Genomic DNA, 15,943 nt, shown 5'->3' on the forward strand with positions numbered 1-15,943 from the left:
GGGAGGAGGAAACTATGTTAAATCATAACGTCAGTGATCTTCTGGTCGGAAAGTTGGAGCTCTACAAAGAGGCCCAAGTTCCTTACTTGGAATATCGAGTTGATGACCATTCAAAACTATTTTTTCCCAGTTGCCCCAGGGGTTTTTCACAGTCCCCAAATCCAGAACCAATTCAAGAAAGCATACAGTATTATATAGAGCCATTATTGCATGGAACTCCCTTCCATCTTATATTGCTCAAATGAACAGCAAACCTGGTTTAAAAATTAAAAAAACAGCTAAAGCAACACCTCACAGCACAATGCCGCTTCCCTATTTTACCTAGATATTTTGTGTGTATGTATTGATATGTAGGCTGTGTGTGCTGTTTTTAGATATGTTCTGTCCTTGAGCAGTTCTTGTCTATACATTTTCTGTAATATGTCATGTTTCATGTGGACCCCAGGAAAAGTAGCTGCTGCTTTCACTACAGCTAATTGGGATCCTAATAAAATAACAAAAATACCTTTGAACCAGATGTTGCCTCCCGCGTGAGCATGGCAGATATTATGGAGGAAACATGAGCTCATGCGAGAAAGCATGCTCACGTGTGAGAGGGAAAGCCCACTTACACAGACAGGAACCTTTCAAATATGTTCACAAATGGCCAGAGTAAACTATACACCATCTTTGGCCCCATCTTCCCCCTGTCCTGTGAAGCCTCAAAGCATGCATGAGGATTTACATACATGCAGCCTAGTAATTTGTTCTAAATTCAGTCTGTATTAACATTCAAATTCCCGTTTCATGCTGGTTGAGACAGACTGTCTAAATTTAGACTCACTCCACATATAGTAGCATTTAGATGTCACATTCATTGTTCTCAGCAGTGATTAGTGAACAATGACTATACAACAAGCCTTTCATAACAATGCCTGTGCTTCAAGAAATAAGACAAGTCAAATATGTTCATAAATGTGTCGAGTTTTGTTTTGTAAACCATATGCCCACCCGTGATGATTTCAGTGCCCCTGGGATAGACACTTCAGGTCAAGAAACCCCGTTGGTAAGGTTAAAATTTCAGAGCAGTAATAGCAGGAGAAAAACAAACAACACCGTTGGTCAAATTGATTATTGTCCCTGTATTGGCGATGGCATATGCAAAACAATGCCAATAATGCTAACATCTGTCAAGAAGTAGTATGCACGTATCGATCTATTAAGAAGTGTTGCTTTATCGACGAATTTTAGTTTTTTTTATTGTCCCTGTCGCCATATTGGAAAACCCTTCAACCCAGTGACATCATAAAGCGTGTTTCTTCCGTCCGACGCTGTGTGGACCTGCTTCAACTGAATGTGAACTGCTAGGAGACAAAGCAAATCCCCCTCTGGATCAATCAAATGTGTCGTATTTAACTGTTTAGTAACAGAAAGCCAGTGATTTATACACTAAGATTTCAAGGTATGTATACTATCTTGGTCTGTGATTTCTAGGGGGTATCTTTGTTAAAATAACGTCGTGAGTAATGTACTGGGCTGATTCGGTTGGTCTGTGGTTCTTCTGTTCTAATACCAGGGAAGGATCTGGTTCTGTCTCACCAGACAGGTTATGCCCAGTGTGGCCTAGCTAGCTGGCACGACCAGGTTCCATACTCTATCGGATACTGTTGCCAGTTAATACACAGGCTGCTTCATATATGTAGTTGAAAGGATAGTCCGTTTGTGAAGTTATGGTTTCCGATTTCTGTTTTAGAAACCTATACAGTGTTTGTGTGTTTTTGTGTAGCTAACCTAGCTAGCCTCAGACACTGGCATTGCTATTAACTTGGCTGGCTAGCTAGGGTTAGCATTACCTCAATTGGCTCCAAATTATGAGTTGAGTGAAATAGCTACTATTTTAAAGCAAAACAATGTGTCACACCGTAATCCTGGATGTTGCTCGTTAGCTAACTCTACCCGGAAAAGTACTAGCCAGCCAACTAACGCTGTATCAGGAAATAAGGCTCATGTAGCTAGCTAGCTGTCAAGCTAACTAGTTAGCTGTCACGCTAACTAGCTCGTTAGCAGTTGGATAACGTTCTAGTTAGAAAAGGGAGTATGATACTACTCTAGTTGATTTGTCTAGATTCCAGACATAATTATGATCCAATCGGATTATGTCTGTGGTTGCTACAGTTTGTGAAACACAACATTTGTTGTGGTTTGCTGGTAGCTGGCTGGCTGCATGCACGAATAACGATTAATTCCCCATTCGTCTCTTGTTCTGGGTTAGTTGATCTTAAAGAACTCACTATCCCTGTGTAAATAAGCAGTTTTATTTTTTAGGCAAATTAAAGACATTGCTAATAAGGTTTATTTACTGTGGCAACCATGAAACCGTTTTAATTTGATAACCAATAACAATGTATTGTGTTTTAGGCTATTTTTCTATCATAAATTGGGAAATTATACTCCCATTTAATTAAATTATTAACATACCTACTACTGAATTTTGATAAAATGTCACCAATGAATGCTAGACTTTACATTTTTTCATTGAAAATAAGAATTTGTTCTTAAAACTGACTTGCCTAGTTAAATAAAGGTAAACAAATAAAATAGGGTTTAAAGGATCCCAAAGTTAGTCATTGCTGGAAGCAATGCGCACCAACATTGAAACCAATTGAATGTACATGTTTTGGGTGGGATACCACCTAAACAATGGTAGGCTAGTATCAATCTGGACCTCGAAGCCAGTTACACTGCATTTTATTTAGTTGTTCCTCTCTAATCAGGGACTGATTTAGACCTGGGACACCAGGTGGGTGCAATTAATTATCAGGTAGAACTCTACACTGTCATACCGCTAAGCATGGCTAATATAATATAATCTCAAACACCCATTTTAGGGGTAATGTGAGGAGGACCTTTGGATTGCAGCCTGACATGCTATAAACAGTTTCTAGTCGGTCAACTTGTTTTTATCTGCTATTTGCTGAAATATCAAATGTTTTATTGAATTTCTCTCTCATTCCAGAGCCGACTAGAAAAGGTGGAAACGTCTCTTGACACTTTCGTAAATAGAGAAAATGGACTACAAGCTTGCTCCTTCTGATCTGGACAAGACTGAAACTTTGGCGTGAGAAATGCTCACACACTCATGAACTTTTGGCAAGCTGTATTCGATAAGAAATTGATTTTCCCCCAGAACTTTGGTCGGCTAACATGGATGGAGAGGAAGACCTCTCTCTTAAGAGTGAAGATGTAGTAGACTCAGAAACTAATGGCATAGAAAACAAGAAAAGAGAGGCAAAAGGAACATGTCTAAAAATTGAGGGGCAAGATGGCTACGTGTTTAAATCATACAGCATCACCCCCCATGACACTGCAGACGCAAAAACCTTTTGTCCGTCTAAAACACTGGCTAAAGACTCTTCACCCGTGGCTTCTATTCACGAGGAGGAACCAGACAATTTTTCTATTTCTCAGGTTGATGGACAATTAACAATTAATGAGTCTGTCAATGAAGCAGATGAGGTATGTGATAAAGAGGACTCTCTTGGGCCTACTTCTCCAGCCATTTCAAATAAAATCCTAAATCTTAACACTGCGGTCAAGATAGAAAATGGCACATCTGAACATAATGAGGAAGAGGAGGATCCAAACAGTATGAAGGAGACCCAAGAGGATGAAAGGTTATCGTATGATAGTTCTGTAGGCCCCTTTGTTACTAGAGACGATACAGATGACAATACAGATGATTACAGTAGTATGCTTAGTGGGTACACAAGCACTCTTTATGATGTTGCGATGGATGCTGTCACTCAAAGCCTATTGTCATCCATGAGAAGTCCCACTAATGCTAATCCCAGGAAGAAATCCCCTGCCTGGAACCATTTCTGCATATCTCCACGCGATAGTACCAAAGCAATCTGTATGTACTGCATGAAAGAGTTCAGTCGAGGTAAGAACGAGAAGGACCTAAGTACAAGTTGTTTAATGAGGCACGTACGAAGGGCTCATCCCACTGTGCTTTTACAAGATGGTGACCTCTCCTCAAATACTCTGACTGCCTCAGTTGCCTCATCTGTAATACCCCCCTCAAATTCATCAAATAACGGAAGCCTGGCAGCTAGCATTACTACTCCTGCCTCACAAACAAACTCTTCACCGTCCACCTCTTCAGCAGAGGGCTCTGACATATCATCCAAAGAAAAAGAAGTGTTACCAAAACTTGAAAAGGGTGCCAAAAACGACACTGGCACAGTCTCATCCTCACATTCCAACAACAACCATGAAGAAGCGATGGATGGAGGTGGGTGTGAGAGCCTCGCTGCAACTCCCAAAAACTCAAGTTCTCGTAGAAGATCAGCTGTGTGGAAGCATTTCTACCTGTCCCCTGCTGACAGTTCCAAAGCAGTATGCATACACTGCATGAATGAATTTAGCAGGGGTAAAAATGGAAAAGACCTGGGCACAAGCTGTCTGATTCGCCATATGTGGAGAGCCCACAGAGGAATTGTCATTGAAGAAAATGGACAGGGCTCGAACATCCCACCACCATATACAAACCCAACAACACTATTGTCTCGCTCTCAGCTGCATCAGGACTCTGTAGTGGAGATTAAAAAAGAATCCCCTTTCGCTCCATCCTCCCCAGAAACAATATCTGACGAAATGCCCCATAACGAAGATGAAAGCATGGACGTGAAGGAGGAGTCTGACACAATAAACCAATCAGAACAGGATTCCTCCCTCAATCTCTGCTTTGGACTTAGAGATGAGGATGTTCCTTTACCTCCCTCAATGTGTGATCTGTCTCTAGAGGGCTCAGGCCTGAAAGAGGATCTGGCGAGTTCAATTTTCCAACAAAATAAAAAAATCATGAAACGTGTGAAATCTGAAGTGTGGCACCATTTCATCGTCTCTCCAGTGGATCAGCTTAAAGCCCTCTGCCGATACTGTCCCTGTGTCATCAGCCGGGGTAAACGGGGAGACTTCGGAACCAGCTGTTTGATGAGGCATCTAATGAGAAGGCACCCAGATGTCCTCAAAAACCAAAAAAGCACAAATGATAAGGACTCCTCACCTCATCCCTATGCTACTCTCTCTGCTGCTGAGGCTGTTCCAGCCAAACTGACTAACAGCCCTGCCAAAGAGAAAAAGCCACATAACTCTGTGTTCAGTAAAAAGACATCAAAGTTGTGGAATCATTTTTCTATTTCCCCTTCTGATCCCACTAAGGTGGTTTGTTTGCACTGTAGCCGCACAATAAGTCGGGGCAAAAAGACGACAAACCTCGGAACTAGTTGTTTATTCAGGCACATGCAGAGATTTCATGGAAATGTTCTTGAAAGTAACAGTACTATCTCAGGTGATGTGCCGTCTGCTGAAATTCACGTTAAACACGAACTCATGGACACTTCTGTGTATGATGAAAACTGTGAAAGATTTGATGAATACCACCCGGTTGCCAAAATAATCACCAAACTCGTTGCCGAAATGCTTGCACTGGATCTTCAGCCATCAGCCTTAGTAGAGAACACTGGTTTGAATCGATTACTGGAGTATCTTCAACCCCAGTATTCTCTACCCTCCTCTTCGTATTTCACCAGCACTGCCATACCAGACATGTATGAGAGGGTGAAGGAGGTTGTTCTCACACACCTGAAAGAGGCTGAGAGTGGTATTGTCCATTTTACAACAAGCATCTGGGTCACTAGCCAGACTCGGGAATTTCTGACTCTTACTGCCCACTGGGTTTCATACGAATCATGTGTTAGACCTCAGGGCGAGGACTTTCACTGCTCCGCTCTCCTCAGTGTGTCACAGATAGACTGTGACCATGACACGCTCAATATACAGAAGCAGCTCGAATACTTCTGGGACACCTGGATCAGCTCCTTAGGGTTGAAGAAAGGATTCACTGTAACCGACAACAATGCTATTGCGAACGTCCTGGAGGACAACAACCATGTCATCATGCAGTGCTTTGGCCACACAATAGATCTAATTGTGAACGAAGCCATAAAGAGTCAGAGGATGGTCCAGAACCTTCTAAGCAACGCTCGGAAGATTTGCGAGCGTGTGTATCGCTCAGACAAAGCAAAGGAGAAGTTGGCAGAATTGCAGAAGGTTTACCAGCTACCTGAAAATTGCCTCATCCAGGACGTTCCCTCAAAATGGAGGACATCCTTCTTCATGCTTGAACGTCTGGTGGAACAAAAGAAAGCGGTCGACGAGATGTCAATAGAGTGCAACTTCAGGGAAATGATCAGTTGCGACCAGTGGGAAGTGATGCAGTCGGTATGCAATGCGTTGAAGCCCTTCGAAGTGGCCTGCAGGGAGATGAGCAATCGCACTGCCACTTTGGGTCAAGTCATACCACTGATCCACATCCTCAACCGGAAGATAGACATGCTCTTTGACGAGACAATGGGCATCGACAACATGCTCAAGTCTCTGAAGGAAGCGATGGTGAGCAGGATGTCGTCGACCCTACACGACCCCAGGTACACTTGGGCGACAATGCTGGACCCGCGTTACAAGACTTCCTTGTTCACAGAGGAAGAAGCGGAGCAATGCAAACAAGATCTCATCAGTGAACTTCAGGTGTCCCTTTCTACCTCAATTGAGATAAAGCCTTCACTATCCAACGGATGTGGTGGAGAGGTCCCAGTTTCATCAAGCAGTTCTCCCTCAAACAAGGACAACCTCTGGGCACTCATGGATGACATCAGACACAAGATAAAACAGGAGGACAAGCCAAAATCATCAGAGCTGGCAGTGCTGGAATACTTGGAGGAGGACATACTTGATCAAAGCTGTGATCCACTGGACTACTGGAACCTGAAGAAGTTACTGTGGCCTGACCTTGCCAAGGTCGCTGTCCGCTATGTGGGCTGCCCTCCCAGCATTGTCCCAGCAGAGATTCTGTTCAGCACAGCCAGTGTGAACTGCGCTCTGAATCAGCCCATGCCATTACTAGAAAACATGGAGGGGCTTCTCTTTCTAAAGGTCAACCTACCCTTAATTTATTATCAGCACTGATTTAAAACCATTGCTTATGAGGCTCCTTAGCAAGGTCCAATTCATAGAACTGTGAAATGACAGGGGTAACTTTTTAGATTCAGGGGTAACTAAAAGGAGAATAGACAATACACTGAGCTTCATTTTCAAATCATGAGCGCATTTGGAATTGTTAATTAAGTTATTCTTAATTGCATTTTGTGTACTACTGTCAACACTTTAGAACTTGCATCAGTCAGAGACTCAGTGAAAAGTGTCAGGGAGGGAGGGGTGCATTTAGCGGTAGGGGTTGTGAACATTTGTTCCTGTGTCTTAATTTTGTCTTCTCTCTCCTTGTGCCTTATCCAAAACTAATTCAGGTCAAAATGCTGTAAATACTTTGATGCGCAAATCAAGTCTTTCAATTTAAATGGCTTAATATTAGAAACAAGATGCTGTTTTTTTTTCTAAATGAATACATTGCCCAAAAATAAATGCTGTGACTGAAAGATGTTAAGTTTGTTATTTATTTCATTATGAATGTGGCTCATGGTACTGTCAATTTAGAAGTTGCTTTTTTTTTTACTTGCTGAAATATTTTAATATTATGCAAGATTGCTGTATTTTTTTCAGAAGCAATTTGTTTGATATGTCTTTAGCACAATTACATTTATTTTCAAGGGATTAAATTATGGGTTGTCAAGTAAAATGTACTGTACATTTATAATGATTGTTGAACTTAATTTCAAATGTGGAAGCATTCAGACTGGAACCATGCAAATTGTGGTCATTTGTAAATAAAAGGTTTCTTATGTAATCCTTTGTTCCTGTATTTTTTATTTTTTTTTATGCTTTGTGTACAGAAATTGCCATGTTTGGTAGGGGACACTAGCAAATGTTTGGCAACAAAATATGTTCTTACTAGAAAAGTTGGGGCACTACCTGCCAATTTCACTTAGTGTGATGTCATGTTTAGTAGGGAGAAAAGTGGTCTCAAAGCATGTAATATTGCCTCAAGTGGCACAAGTACTTCCTTGTAAGTCAAACATTTCCTCTTCAGTTTCTTTCCAAAGCTCACAATGAGCTGTTTTGTTCATATAGAAAACATTAAATGGAGAACTAGCATAATGAGTTCTTTGAACTTATTTCAGATTTTTTTTAAATGCACTGTTTTGAAGGATGGCAGTTATTGAACTTGGGTTATCTGACCACTGTTTGGAGGAAGTGTTAGACATTAAACCAGTTACCTGGTTTGGTGGAGTAAAATTGGAGGATTATGGATTAATTTAATTTGAAGTAATGAAAGGACTGTATACACTTTGCATGTGAAAGGAGATCTAAGCTGGCCTAACCAGATTTTTTTTTTTTAATATGTAAATGACAAAGCAGGTGATCCTATCAATATCTGGTTCCAACCAACATATCCCAAAAGAGTGATTGAAAACAGAACTCAATACACTGCAATTTAGTTGTTATTTACAATTTGGTCATAAAATACTAAATCCTGAAAAACTACATCACTTTCCTCAGTTCAACTGGGATGCTCAGGGTCAGGTACTCTTTCTAGCAACAACAGTTTGTCTCCCAGGGTTATACTGAAGAAAGGAAACCAAAAGGCATTCAATGTCATGTTGCTGTAACCTTGGATGAAGGCCAAAGGCACGTGGGAGTCTTTGAGTAGTGCTATGTGGGGGGCATTGGCCTCCATCAGAACATAGGAGTATGTCTTCATATCAGGGTGTCCAGGGCCAATGTCTTCTCTCTTGTCGTACCTGACAATAGAACACAAAGCTGAATCCTTAGAATGCCTTTAGAAGGTTGGAAACAGTTATATTCCAGAATAGAAAACCTAGTCAAACTAACCTCCAGTTTCTGTTCAGTTCTAAGAAATGAGACATCTGAGAAGCAATGGATTTACATACAACCTTTAAATCAGTGTTTTTGCAACCATGACATTTTGCTCACTGTCTGATTTGGTAACTGATATAACAAAAAAATGTATAACCTCTTACCAAGTGATAGTGAGTAAATGAATGCTCCCTACTATACTTTTAATACTTTTTCTGCAAAAGGTGGTTAAACGCTCACTCAAAATAATTAAGGTGTGTAAACAGCCTTGACGCGCATTTACTCTCTACTACATCACTGCTCTTACCTGATGTAGATGGTACTAGTTTATGCAGTATCTGCACCCCCCCGGCCTCCAGGGTAGTTGTGATGGGACACGTACAGAGATATGTTGGAGTATGCAGCATTTGTCACCAACTAGCCAACCACGATTAAGGAGCCAAGTTTATACATCCAATATTTGTGGTAGTTGTTCAGACTGTAGGACAGAGAATTAAAAGGTTTTCAACATTAATTTTATGTGTTTTCTCTGTCCATACAACATGTCCCCTGAAAGACAATTGAACTGTGACTCCAACATCCTGAAGGCCAAAAATATAAAAATATGCACTAATCATGTTTTTCCAACATTAACACTAAATTGACCTCCCTGAACAGACAACAATCATGCCAATAACAGCCTTTTTCTCCTTACATGTAGGAGCAGCCCCGTGCGGCCACTATATTCAGCACAGGGAAGGTGTAGAGGATAAAGCGTAGCTCCTTATGGGGCAGGAAAGAGTAGAGCAGGATAAATCCTACAGTAGGCAGCAGCAGGGTGCGTGTCCGTCTGTCAAGCAGGCCTAAGGGGACGAACAGCACTGCGCAGCCTAGACCACAGGGCAGAGCAGAGTAGAAGTACCACAGAAAGGGGGCAGTTTACTGGGGGAGAAAGTCAAGGAAAGGTAGCAAGTTGTTTTCAGGTCAAAAGTGGGCTCTCCGTGGTGAGTGGAAAATTAACCCATTTCATAATATTATCACAAACGTTTATACTAACTCAGAATCAATCAAGGAGAAGCAGGTGTCTAAAGCTGTGGTGAATTATTTAATTAGTTGACTTTGAACATTGTTATGGGTTTATAACAGGCATTGAGTGAAGTGAAGGATATTCCCCAGTTGGAGCTCTTGTTCAGGGTGGTGTTGTACCAGAGTACCTGGCCCTCGGGCCAAATCAGCTTATTCCAGAAGAATGAGTCAATGCCGACAGTCAAAGCTGAAACAGACAGGAGACAAAATTAGACGTTCATCTAAAAGAGCTTATACATTTATAACACTTCTAATCGTGAAAAACTACAGGGTATGTATGCATTTGGTCCAGGCAAGCTACAGCACACCCAACTCATCTAACTACTATAGCTTAGCCAGGTGTGTTAGTGCTGGGCTGGAGAAAAAGCCTGCACACCCTGTAGTTATCCAGAACCAGAATTAGTCTTTCTGATAACAGATTTACCTAGTGACAGAGCACCTGCAGGAATGGCATAGTAGAGCAGTTGAAGGATCCCTAGCCTTCTACTCAGTAATGACATGAGCAGCATCAGACCCAGGTAGAGAGACAGTTCTGATCTAAACACGATGATGACGAGAGTAGAGAGACAGGAAAGACCCGTACCTCTGCCCCATCCATGCAGTGAACGCCAACAGGACTAGGGAGAAAACATAACAGACCTTTAACTGCACAAGATTACCATCAGAGAAACTGCTGGAAGAAAAAACTCCTAAAATACGCTATATATACAAAAGTATGTGGACACACACACGTTGCTAACAGGTATACAATTGAGCACAGCCATGCAATCTCCATAGACAAATATTGGCAGTAGAATATCCCTTACTGAAGAGCTCACTGATTTCAACGTGGTACCGTCATAACATGCCACCTTTCCAACAAGTCAGTTCATCAAATTTCTGCCATGCTAATGCTACCCCGGTCAACTGTAAATGCTGTTATTGTGAAGTGGAAACATCTAGGAGCAACAAACAGTTTAGCCGCAAAGTGGTAGGCCACACAACCTCACAGAACGAGACCGTGCTGAAGCACGTAAAAATCGTCTGTCCTCACTACCAAGTTCCCAACTGCCTCTGGAGGCAACGTCTGCACAATAACTATTTTTTCGGGAGCTTCATGAAATGGGTTTCCATGGCTGAGCAGCCGCACACAAGCCTAAGATCACTACGTACAATGCCAAGGGTCGGCTGGAGTGGTGTAAAGCTTACCGCCATTGGACACTGGAAACGCGTTCTCTGGAGTGATGAATCACACTTCACCATCTGGCAGTCCGACGGACTAATCTGGGTTTGGCGGATGCCAGGAGAACGCTACCTGCCCCAATGCATAGTGCCAACTGTAAAGTTTGGTGGAGTAGGAATAATGGTCTGGGGCTGTTCTCCATGGTTCTGGCTAGGCCCCTTAGTTCCAGTGAAGGGAAATATTAACACTACAGCATACAAGGACATTCTAGACGATTCTGTGCTTCCAACTTTGTGGCAACAGTTTGGAGAAGGCCCTTTCCTGTTTCAGCATGACAATACCCCTGTGCACAAAGCGAGGTCCATACAGAAATGGTTTGTGAGATCGGTGTGGAAGAACTTGACTGGCCTGCACAGAGAATAACTTGACTGGCCTGCATAGAGCCCTGACCTCAACCCCATCAAACAATTTGGAATGAATTGGAACACCAACTGCGAGCCAGGCCTAATCGCCCAACATCAGTGCCCTACCTCACTAATGCTCTTGTGGCTGAATGGAAGCAAGTCCCCGCAGCAATGTACCAACATCTAGTGGAAAGTCTTCCCAGAAGAGTGGAGGCTGGTATAGCAGCAAAGGGGGACCAACTGCTCGGCCTCCGACCGCAAGGCACTACAGAGAGTAGTCCGTACAGCCCAGTACATCATTGGGGTCAAGCTTCCTGCCATCCAGGACCTCTATACCGAGGAAGGCCCTGAAAATTGTGAAAGACTCCAGCCACCCTAGTCATAGACTTATCTCTGCTACAGCATGGTAAGCGGTACCCGAGCGCCAAGTCTAGGTCCAAGAGGCTTCTAAACAGCTTCTACCCCCAAACACAGGAGTGACAGTTGCTGATAATGGGCCTCTGTACGCCTATGTAGATATTCCATTAAAAATCAGCCATTTCCAGCTACAATAGTCATTTACAACATTAACAATGTCTACACTGTAATTCGGATCAATTTGATGTTATTTTAAATGGACAAATTTATTTTGCTTTTCTTTCAAAAACAAGGACATTTCTAAGTGACCCCAAACTTTTAAACGGTAGTGTACGTCACATTGATTTTGGCACAATGATTTCCTACAATATTCAGTGCTTCTTTTCTCACAGAAATTGAGCCAACAGTGTAGAATTGTAGCCACCAGGAAATGGCAGAGCGATTTTTACACTGGCCACTTGATCCGATATCCACTACATAACAGCTTTCCCATTTTGACAACGGGTGCCACTATGGCAGGAGAAATCAATAGTTGAATATCACAGCCAATCACATCACTGCGGGTAAGTAATACTGTGAAACACTATCCACTATTACTGCAGATATTATGGACATTATAAAAATATATATTATTTCCTGTAGTACTTTTAACACATTGGTGGACATTTTTATTATAGATTTTAATCCTACATGAGGCTTGTTTCCAACAGAACTTTGATACACATTTTTTCAGTACAATTTATGTATATTAGTTTTCATCCAAGATATTTTATACTACAATCATGTCTACAATATATCAGTGTCTCTTACCTATTGGCATTGCAAATACATTGGGGAGGGGTCTCGTGCTGTAGAACATGAGATGGAACTGTGAGGCGCAGGTGAGAGAACAGTCCCGCAACTGTTGACCCAAACTGCCTCCGAACCTCCCTCTGCATGCGCCATAGAGATAGTCACACACACTCCCAGGCAACCTCGTACTGGACAGCAAAAAGGTACACATCAATACATTTGAGTAATTGGGCTGATTTGTGAAAGACCTGTCATTTACATATCAAGACGTACTTGATTTAGTTTGTGGCACTATGGAAACAATTGAGTAGTCCCAAAAGTGAAATCTATTGTATATGGATATCATACACTGCTCAATAAAGGGAACACTTAAACAACACAAAGTCAATCACACTTCTGTGAAATCAAACTGTCCACTTAGGAAGCAACACTGATTGACAATAAATGTCACATGCTGTTGTGCAAAAGGAATAGACAACAGGTGGAAATTATAGGCAATTAGCAAGACACCCCCAATAAAGGAGTGGTTCTGCAGGTGGTGACCACAGACCACTTCTCAGTTCCTATGCTTCCTGGCTGATGATTTGGTCACTTTTGAATGCTGGCGGTGCTTTCACTCTAGTGGTAGCATGAGACTACAACCGACACACGTGGCTCAGGTAGTGCAGCTCATCCAGGATGGCACACCAATGCGAGCTGTGGCAAGGAGGTTTGCTGTGTCTGTCAGCGTAGTGTCCAGAGCATGGAGGCGCTACCAGGAGACAGGCCAGTACATCAGGAGACGTGGTGGAGGCCGTAGGAGGGCAACAACCCAGCAGCAGGACCGCTACCTCCGCCTTTGTGCAAGGAGGAGCAGGAGGAGCACTGCCAGAGCCCTGCAAAATGACCTCCAGCAGGCCACAAATGTGCATGTGTCTGCTCAAACGGTCAGAAACAGACTCCATGAGGGTGATATGAGGGCCCGACGTCCACAGGTGGGAGTTGTGCTTACAGCCCAACACCGTGCAGGACGTTTGGCATTTGCTAGAGAACACCAAGATTGGCAAATTCGCCACTGGCGCCCTGTGCTCTTCACAGATGAAAGCAGGTTCACACTGAGCACATGTGACAGACGTGACAGAGTCTGGAGACGCCGTGGAGAACGTTCTGCTGCCTGCAACATTCTCCAGCATGACCGGTTTGACGGTGGGTCAGTCATGGTGTGGGGTGGCATTTCTTTGGGGGGCCGCACAGCCCTCCATGTGCTTTCCAGAGGTAGCCTGACTGCCATTAGGTACCGAGATGAGATCCTCAGACCTCTTGTGAGACCATATGCTGGTGTGGTTGGCCCTGGGTTCCTCCTAATGCAAGACAATGCTAGACCTCATGTGGCTGGAGTATGTCAGCAGTTCCTGCAAGAGGAAGGCATTGATGCTATAGACTGGCCCGCCTGTTCCCCAGACCTGAATCCAATTGAGCACATCTGGGACATCATGTCTCGCTCCATCCACCAACGCCACGTTGCACCACAGACTGTCCAGGAGTTGGCGGATGCTTTAGTCCAGTTCTGGGAGGAGATCCCTCGGGAGACCATCCGCCACCTCATCAGGAGCATGCCCAGGCGTTGTAGGGAGGTCATACAGGCACGTGGAGGCCACACACACTACTGAGCCTCATTTTGACTTGTTTTAAGGACATTACATCAAAGTTGGATCAGCCTGTAGTGTGGTTTTCCACTTTAATTTTGAGTGTCTCCAAATCCAGACCTCCACGGGTTGATAAATTTGATTTCCATTGATCATTTTTGTGTGATTTTGTTGTCAGCACATTCAACTATGTAAAGAAAAAAGTATTTAATAAGAATATTTCATTCATTCAGATCTAGGATGTGTTATTTTAGTGTTCCCTTTATTTTTTTGAGCAGTATATAATAGCAGCAAGACTTAGCCATCAGTTGTGTGTAGAATTTGGAAGCCTCCAGTAGTGACAGCAGGTAGATTAGTGGGGAGCAGACCGTTGATAGGAATACAGGTCCAAGGAATGTCCTTGACACCACACCAGGGAACTCATGGTGGTCATACTGGTGAGAAATTGGGAAGATACTGTCAACATCAGCAATGGATTTCTGGCATTTGTCATTGTTTGGGTGGGCACAAAATAATATATGGGCATGTAATATTGCAGAAATCTTTATCAAGAGATGAAAAAGATCCAGTGTAACACTGTCAACAAGCATTTGCACCATACATGTGTAAAGAAGATTAGCTAACATTTAGCTAGCTACCTTTAGTTGGCTGATGTATGTGTAGTTATGAGTCTTACCTTTTCAAAATCAAGTCTGTGATAAAGAATATCATGCACTGCCTGTAAGTTGAAACTCTCTTCAACTTTTGTAAAAGGTCAAATAAACAAATGTAATAGAGTCACCGAAATTAGTAAAAACAACAGTGATTTCCCAGACGCAGCCCTCGGCTCTGCCATGACGTGAAAGTATATTGGAAGTTGACGCATGCGCACAAATCTGGAAATGTCAACATCTTTTGGGTAGAAAGAAGACGTATGTCCCACGCGTGGCGAAATATCATTGGTAGTCACAGTGATTGATGGGCAAAATGACAAATCACGACAAGCCACAATCGTACCAAGAGGGGGTGACGCGGAAATAAAAAAAAGGTAGCTCCTTTTTTCTTCCTGCATGTAAATATTACTTTCGTACGCTTTGGGTAGCTAATTTCCAATACATTGTTGTATATGTGTATAGACTCTGTGCTACACGTTTTAGGGATAGGAAGCTTGCTGGCAAGTGTCTAGTGTGTAACATTAACTATGATATGAAACTTCGAGTCATTCAACTGCTTTCCAGTTACTGTTGTTACCCAGAATGCTATCGTTCAATCAATTATTGTGGCTATTTTGTAGCCTAGCTTTTATTTTACTATCACAATGCACCTATGCAAAATACTTAAAAAGCTCATGTAATACCTGCAAACAGATAGCTGATAACTTCAGTAAGGTACGTTTGAAATGTTCTTCTATGTATAATTTGCCTTGGCTAGCTGGGCAGTGCTATCAATTGGTCTGAATCAAACCGCAACCAATTGATGTGCTTTTATTTACCAGTGGGCAACCAATGATGGTGTATTGTGCTTGTAATGCATTCATGTAACCAAGCCCTTCTCTTCTGACCTTGATGTAGGCTATGAAATGTGACTGAGCATCATAACACCAGTGTACTAGGCAGTCAATTAACGTTAGACCAGTTTATAATGTGGGAGTCAGACCTAATAACTGGCTAACGTGTGCTTTTTACACCCAGATTATCAGACAGTCCTGTAGTACATTTTCACCATTGATCAAATGACTGCCAATA

The 15,943-nt window shown here is 42.6% G+C and overlaps 3 protein-coding genes across 8 annotated transcripts in view; 2 read left to right on the plus strand and 1 right to left on the minus strand.

The window, feature by feature from the left end:
• The first annotated feature begins 1,003 nt into the window (after window positions 1–1,003).
• Window positions 1,004–7,783, plus strand: LOC110500288 (zinc finger BED domain-containing protein 4). Its single transcript, XM_021577584.3, has 2 exons — window positions 1,004–1,441; window positions 2,996–7,783. Exon 2 carries the CDS (start codon window positions 3,184–3,186, stop codon window positions 7,006–7,008), a length of 3,825 nt encoding a protein of 1,274 aa, XP_021433259.3. The 5' UTR covers window positions 1,004–1,441; window positions 2,996–3,183; the 3' UTR covers window positions 7,009–7,783.
• A 3-nt stretch (window positions 7,784–7,786) lies between these two features.
• Window positions 7,787–15,077, minus strand: LOC110500289 (dol-P-Man:Man(7)GlcNAc(2)-PP-Dol alpha-1,6-mannosyltransferase). Of its 2 annotated transcripts, XM_090214323.1 has the most exons (7): window positions 14,896–15,077; window positions 14,588–14,653; window positions 12,613–12,782; window positions 9,962–10,066; window positions 9,509–9,731; window positions 9,122–9,292; window positions 7,787–8,738 (listed from the first exon to the last, which is right to left on the minus strand). In XM_090214323.1, the coding sequence occupies exons 1-6, from the start codon at window positions 14,928–14,930 to the stop codon at window positions 9,232–9,234; spliced, it is 660 nt and encodes a 219-aa protein (XP_090070449.1). In that variant the 5' UTR covers window positions 14,931–15,077; the 3' UTR covers window positions 7,787–8,738; window positions 9,122–9,231. The 2 variants fall into 2 exon arrangements, with proteins under 2 accessions (XP_090070449.1, XP_090070450.1); XM_090214324.1 differs by lacking the exons at window positions 7,787–8,738; window positions 9,122–9,292 and adding an exon at window positions 10,463–10,496 and having other exon boundaries at window positions 9,591–9,730; window positions 9,963–10,066.
• Window positions 15,078–15,096: 19 nt separating this feature from the next.
• Window positions 15,097–15,943, plus strand: part of LOC100135927 (cysteine-rich with EGF-like domain protein 2) — a 28,676-nt gene continuing 27,829 nt past the window's right edge. For 3 of the 5 annotated variants that reach the window (XR_016490263.1, XM_021577588.3, XM_090214321.1), the window contains exon 1: window positions 15,217–15,586. Coding sequence is in view for 1 of the 5 variants with exons in the window: in XM_021577588.3 (XP_021433263.2) it covers window positions 15,455–15,586 (132 nt within the window). In the remaining 4 variants the exon portion in view is untranslated. Of the gene's footprint in view, window positions 15,587–15,943 lie in introns of all 5 variants that reach the window. The other 2 variants (XM_090214320.1, XM_090214322.1) reach the window with 2 other exon arrangements.

This window comes from Oncorhynchus mykiss, chromosome 21 (assembly GCF_057628025.1).
Source record: "Oncorhynchus mykiss isolate SJ-2025 chromosome 21, ASM5762802v1, whole genome shotgun sequence".
NCBI lineage: Eukaryota > Metazoa > Chordata > Actinopteri > Salmoniformes > Salmonidae > Oncorhynchus > Oncorhynchus mykiss.

Coding starts and splice junctions, on each gene's coding strand:
- LOC110500289 (XM_090214323.1), bottom strand. CDS start 14,930: ATGATATTCTTTATCACAGACTTGATTTTGAAAAG. Junction 14,654..14,895: donor ACAGACTTGATTTTGAAAAG/GTAAGACTCATA, acceptor ATTTCTCACCAG/TATGACCACCATGAGTTCCC. Junction 12,783..14,587: donor GACCTGTATTCCTATCAACG/GTCTGCTCCCCA, acceptor TTTGCTGTCCAG/TACGAGGTTGCCTGGGAGTG.
- LOC110500288 (XM_021577584.3), top strand. CDS start 3,184: ATGGATGGAGAGGAAGACCTCTCTCTTAAGAGTGAAGATGTAGTAGAC.